This window comes from Pristiophorus japonicus, chromosome 2 (genome assembly GCF_044704955.1).
Source record: "Pristiophorus japonicus isolate sPriJap1 chromosome 2, sPriJap1.hap1, whole genome shotgun sequence".
Taxonomy (NCBI): Eukaryota; Metazoa; Chordata; class Chondrichthyes; family Pristiophoridae; genus Pristiophorus; species Pristiophorus japonicus.
In genome coordinates, this window is record NC_091978.1 from 197,716,216 (window position 1) to 197,723,023 (window position 6,808).

Below are 6,808 nucleotides of genomic sequence, written 5' to 3' on the forward strand. Positions count from 1 at the left end.
CGTGGGAGGAGCCTTATTCACGCAGCCCCAGTGAGGCCATTCGGCCAGGGCTAGGGGCTGCGTGCTTCGGGCCCCTCCCACACAGTTCGGCGCCTGGAGCTACTGCACTTGCGTGCCCACTGTAGCGCGCATGTGCAGAGGTCCCGGCACTGTTTTCAGCGCAGGGACCTGGCTCCGCCCCCCCACAGCTCGTGCTGGCTGCGCCGAGGGCCAGAGGACCTGCAGGGAGGTGGAGAATACCGAGGATTTTTTTAGGCGCACTTTGTGGCGCGAAAAACTGGCGTCCAAGTCGGGACTGCGCCGTTCTAGGCGCGTGTGGAAACTTGGGCCCTATACTCCATCTGCCAATTTTTTGCCTACTGAGTTCGCCTGTCTATATCCCTTTGCAGATTTTTTGTGTCCTCACAATTTGCTTTCCCACCCATCTTTGTATCATCAGCAAACTTGGCTACATTATAATCAGACCCTTCATCCACGTCATTAATATAGATTGTAAACAGTTGAGGCTCCAGCACCGATCCCTGCAGCACCCCACTAGTTACTGCTTGCCAACTGGAAAATGACCCATTTATCCTGACTCTCTGTTTTCTGTTAGTTAGCCAATCCTCTATCAATGCTAATATATTACCCGTGAACCTTTATCTTGTGCAGTAACCTTTTATGTGGCACCTTATCGAATGCCTTCTGGAAATCTAAATACACCACATCCACTGGTTCCCCTTTATCCACCCTGCTCGTTACATTCTTAAAGAACTCCAGCAAATTTGTCAAACATGATTTCCCTTTCATAAAACCATGTTGACTCTGCTTGATTGAATCATGCTTTTCCAAATGTCTTGCTACTACTTCCTTAATAATGGATTCCAGCATTTTCCCAACGATAGATGTTAGACTAACTGTCTATAGTTTCCTGCTTTCTGTCTGCCTTCTTTTTTAAATAGGGACGTTACATTTGCGGTTTTCCAATCCGCTGGGACCTCCCCAGAATCCAGGAAATTTTGGTAGATTACAACTAACGCATCCAATATCTCTGCAGCCACTTTATTTTAAGATCCTAGGATGCAAGCCATCCGGTCCAGGGGACTTGTCCGCAATTAGTCCCATTATTTTATCGAGTACTACTTCTTTGGTGATAGTGATTAAGTTCTTCCCTCCCTATAGCCCCTTGATTATCCACTATTGGGATGTTTTTAGTGCCTTCTACCGTGAAGACTGATACAAAATATTTGTTCAAAGTCTCTGCCATTTCCCTGTTCCCCATTATTAATTCCCCAGTCTCATCCTCTAAGGGACCAACATGTACTTTAACCACTCTTTTTTATGTACCTGTAGAAACTCTAACTATATTTCGTGTTAGTTTGCTTTCATAATCTATCTTCCCTCTCTTTATTAGTTTTTTTAGTTCTTTGCTGGCTTTTAAAAGTTTCCCAATCCTCTGGCCTCCAACTAGTCTTGGCCACATTGTATGCCCTTGTTTTCAACTTGATACCATCGCTTATTTCCTTAGTTAGCCATGGATGGTTATCCCTTCTCTTACAGTCTTTCCTTTTCATTGGGATATATTTTTGTTCAGCATTATGAAATATCTCCTTAAATGTCTGCCACTGTACCACACTTTGATCTATTTTCCCACTTCACTATAATCAACCCTGCCTTCATACCTTTGTAGTCTCCTTTGTTTAAGCTTAGGACATTGGTTTGAGATCCAACTTTCTCACCCTCCAACTGAATTTGAAATTCAACCATGCTATGATCACTCATTCCTAGAGGATCCTTCACTAGGAGATATTTTATTAATCATGTCTCATTACACAGCGCACAAAGTCCGTGCACCAGAGCTGGTCTCCAGTTGTCTTGGGTAATCCATGCGACTGGACCAAGACCTAGCTCTGTCAAGCCCGTGTCGTGGCTGGTGTTCAACAGCCACCCCACGTTAAAAAAATTTACGCACAGGCATCTTCCACCCTTCAGGATGTAGTTCGGGTCCTTCATTGAAACACCTGTGAACTCGTCCTTTTTTTGGCGTGGAAGCAAGTCATCCTTGTTTCGAGGGACCGCCAGTGATGACACAGTAATAGATCTAAGATAGCCTGCTCTCAGCTTGCAATGTACTGTTCAAGGAAACAATCCCAGATACATTCTATGAACTCTTCCTCAAGGCTACCCTGGCCAATTTGCTTTGTCCAATCAATATGAAGGTTAAAATTGCCCATGATTATTGCCGTTCTTTTTTTAACAAACCTCCATTATTTCTTTATTTATACTCCGTCCAACAGTGTAGCTACTGTTAGGGGGCCTATAGACTTCGCCCACCAGCGACTTTTTCCCCTTATTATTTTATTATCTCCACCCAAACTGATTCAACATCTTGATCTTCTGAGCCAATATCGTTTCTCACTAACGCACTGATTTCATTCTTTATTAGCAGAGCTACCCCACCTCCTTTTCCTTTCTGTCTGTCCTTCCAAATTGTCAAGTATTCATTAAGAACCACACCCATGTCTTCCTCCTCAAAACACAGGTTACCTTTTTCGTCTCTAATAGGCTCTACTCTTTCTTAAGTTATCCTCTTGCTCAATATATTTATAAAACACCTTTGGGATTTCCTTGATTTTACTTGCCAATATTTTTTCATGCCCTCTCTTTGCTTTCCTTACTCCCATTTTAATTTCACCCCTGCACTTTCTGTACTCCTCTAGGCTTTCTTCAGTATTTAGCTATCGGTATCTAACATAAGCTTCCCTTTTTTTGCCTTATCCTACCCTATTATACTCCTTGACATCCAGGAGGCTCTAGATTTAGCCGTCCCACTCTTTTTCTTTGTGGCAACATATTTGCTCTGAACTCTCACTATGTCCTCCTTGAATGTCTCCCACTGGTCTGACACTAATTTACCTCCAAGTAGCTGTTTCCAGTCCACTTTTGCTAACTCACATCTCAGCTTAGTAAAATTGGCCTTTACCCAATTGAGAACTTTTACTCCTGGTCTATATTTGTCCTTTTCCATAACTACACTAAATCTAATTGAATTCTGATCACTAACACCAAAATGCTCTCCCACTGATACAGTACTGAAAAAGGAGGGGGAGGGTCGCAGTATTGATTAAAGAAACAATTACAGCTGTGAGAAGGGATGATATGTTGGGGGTCATCAAACGAGACAATATGGGTTGAATTAAAAAACAAAAAAGGGGTGATCACATTACTGGAAGTTTACGATAGACCCCCAAACAGTCAGAGGGAGATAGAAGAACAAATATGTGGGCAAATTGCTGCAATGTGCAGAAACTATAGAGCTGTAATAGTGGGGGGTTTTAACTACCCTCATATTAATTGGGAAAAAGGTAGTGTGAATGGTACAGAGGAGCCGAATTCCTAAAATGCATTCAGGAGAACTTCTTTAGCCAGTATGTAACAAGCCCAACAAGTGAGAGGGCGGTTCTGGACTTGGTTTTGGGGAATGAAGAGGGGCAGGTGGAAGGGGTATCAGTGGGAGAGCATGTTGGTGCTAGTGATCATAATTCAGTAAGATTTAGAGTAGTTATGGAAAAGGATAAAGGGGGACCAGGAATAAAAGTTCTCAACTGGGGTAAAGCCAATTTTGCATGAGCTGAGATGGAATTTGGCCAAAGTGGACTGGAAACAGCTACTTGATGGTAATCAGTGTCAGAGCAGTGGGAGACATTCAAGGAGGAGCTCTTGAGGGTACAGAGCAAATAGGTTCCCTTTAAAAAAAAAAAGGGTGGGGCTAACAGATCTAGAGCCCCCTGGATGTCAAGGGACATACAGGATAAGATAAAGAAAAAAAGGAAGCTTATGACAGATACTGGGAACTCAACACTGTAGAAACCCTAGAGGAGTATAAGTGATGCAGTTAAAAAAGATATCATGAAAGCAAAGAGAGAGCATGAAAGAATATTGGCAAGTAAAATCAGGGAAATCCCAAAGATGTTTTATAAATGCATTAAGAGCAAGAAGATAACTAAAAGAGTGGCCTATTAGAGACCATAAAGGAAATCTGTGTGTGGAGGCGGAAGACGTGGATAGGATTCTTAATGAATTCTTTGCATCCGTTTTCACAAAAGAGAGGGACGATGCATACTTTGCAATGAGAGAGGAGGAGTGTGAAATATTAGACGAGATAAACATAGTGAGAGAGGAAGTATTAAGGGGCTTAGCATCTTTGAAAGTAGATAAATGCCAGGCCCAGATGAAATGTATCCCAGGCTGTTAAGAGAAGTAAAAGAGTAAATAGCAGAGGCTCTGAGCATCATTTTCCAATCCTCTCTGGCTACAGGTGCGGTGCCAGAGGACTGAAGGACTGTTAATGTTGTACCTTTGTTTAAAAAGGGAGAAAGGGATTGACCGAGTAATTACAGGCCAGTCATGCCTAACCTCGGTGGTGGGAAAATTATTGGACAAAGTCCTGAGGGACAGGATAAATATTAATTTGGAAAGACATGGATTAATCATGGACAATCAGCATGTATTTGTCATGGGAAGGTCATGTCTGACTAACTTTATTGACTTTTACGAGGAGGTAACCCAGAGCTTCGATGTGGGCAGTGCATATGATGTAGTGTACATGGATTTTAGCAAAGCTTTTGATAAGGTCCCACATGGCAGACTGGTCAAGAAAGTAATAGCCAATGGGATCCAGGGCAAGTTGGATCCAAAATTGGCTCGGAAGCAAAAGGTAATGGTTGATGGGTGTTTTCGTGACTGGAAGGCTGTATCCAGTGGGGTTCCGCAGGGCTCAGTGCTGGGTACCTTGCTTTTTGTGGTATATATCAATGACTTGGATTTGCATGTTGGGGGTGACACTAAAATATGCTGTGTGGTTGATAATGAAGAAGAAAACTTTGGACTGCAGGATGATATCAATGTACTGGTCAGATGGGCAGAACAGTGGCAAATGGAATTCAATCCGGATAAGTGTGAGGTAATGCATTTGGGGTGGTCTAACAAGGCAAGGGAATACACATTAAATGGCACGATATTGAAAAGTGTAGAGAAACAAAAGGACCTTGGAGTGCAGGTCCACAGATCCTTGAAGGTAGCAGGGCAGGTAGATAAGGTGGTTAAGAAGGCATATAGAATACTTGCCTTTATAAGTCGAGGCATGGAATACAAGAGCAAGGAGGTTATGCTTGAACTGTATAAAGCACTGGTTAGGCTGCAGCTGGAGTACTGTGTGCTGTTCTGGTCACCACATTACAAGAAAGCTGTGATTACACTGGAAAGGATGCAGAGGAGATTTACAAGAATGTTGCCAGGACTGGAGAATTTCAGCTATGAGGAAAGATTGGAGATGCTGGATCTGTCTTCTTTGGAACAGAGGAAGCTAAGGGGAGATCTGATTGAGGTGTATAAAATTATGAGGGACCTGGATAGAGTGGATAGGAAGGACCTGTTTCCCTTGGCAGAGGGGTTAACAACCAGGGGGCATAGATTTAAAGTAATTGGGGGAGGTTTAGAGAAGATATGAGGGGAAATTTCTTCACCCAGAGGGTGGTGGGGGTCTGGAACTCACTGCCTGAAAGGGTGGTAGAGGCACCACATTTAAAAGATACTTAGATGTGCACTTAAAGTGCCGTAACCTACAGGGCTGGAAAGTGGGATTAGGCTGGATAGCTCTTGGTCGGCCGGCGCGGACACAGTGAGCTGAAATGGCCTCCTTCTGTGCTGTAAATTTCTATGGTTCTATGATACCACTTCCATCTGCTCAGATAATTCCCGAAAACCAAGTCCAGAACCGCCTCCCCTCTCGTGTTCAGCTTGCTACGTACTGACTCAAAAATTTTTCCTGACAAACCCCTTTGTTGTCTATTCTCTTGCCTTTGTTTCCTCTGCCTTCCAAACTCACTTCCAAATTTTCTGCTTTCCATTTCCAGCTTTGTTTCTCTCACTTCTGAATATATGATCAGGTTCCCAACCCTCTGCCAAGCTCTTTCAAAACCCTCCCAAACGGAACACGAAAACCCCCGCGAGGATATTGGTCCCGGCCCCACTGAGGTCCATCATCAAAGAGCTCAATCCAGATAGTCAGACATGATTTGCCTTTAACAAATTCATGCTGGCTGTATTGTTGAAAGGCTGCTCAAATAATAGGAAAGAATCAAAGTGCCTTTATAATTCCAGTGATAAATCGTTTGCAAGTAAGCCTTTGATATAATAATACTGAGTTGGGAAGGGAAGGTGTTTCCTAATGTAGTTTGGAAAATGTTTCAGATTAACCCTTCAGTTCATCGTTCAGTTACGTTTTCACTATTATTTGCATGACTTTTATAATCCTAAGGATGGGCAATAAATGCTGGACATGCCAGCGATGCACACATCCCGTGAATGAATTAACAGAATAATTGTAAAATTGTTTGAAGAATTCGCAATACTGCAGTCAAGGTACTTAATGTTATTTTTTTCTAAAGCCGTTGTATTTTGTTTTTCCTTTATCTTATCAGTTACAGTACCTCTACAAAGATTTTCAGGTATGTCTAGATGTAGTATGCCTTTGAAATCCAGTCTTAAAAAAAATTTTAGCTTTAGCTGTTTCACCTGGATATTGACGTGCATTTTTTCTTTTTATTTTTAGTGAAGAAAAATCAGATGAAGTCACAAAGCTTTTAGGTGACAAAAGGTATTTTTTTCCTCACAATCACCAATAAGAGATTCCTTAATAATGTGTGCAGTTTCACTGCTGGAAAGACCGTGATCAAACTGCTAATGTAGTTTGTTTGATGCAGGCATGTAACAACAAAATTACATTCTCAGAAATTATATATTCGAAAGCTTTGGATTTTCTTAATTT

General features: G+C 42.2%; 1 protein-coding gene across 2 annotated transcripts in view; it reads left to right on the forward strand.

Annotated features, from left to right (window-relative positions):
• anapc4 (anaphase promoting complex subunit 4) overlaps positions 1-6,808 on the forward strand; it is a 139,237-nt gene that overhangs the window by 38,660 nt on the left and 93,769 nt on the right. For both annotated transcript variants that reach the window (XM_070870715.1, XM_070870716.1), the window contains exons 6-7: positions 6,462-6,488; positions 6,593-6,637. In XM_070870715.1, the coding sequence (XP_070726816.1) occupies positions 6,462-6,488; positions 6,593-6,637 (72 nt within the window). The remainder of the gene's footprint in view (positions 1-6,461; positions 6,489-6,592; positions 6,638-6,808) is intronic.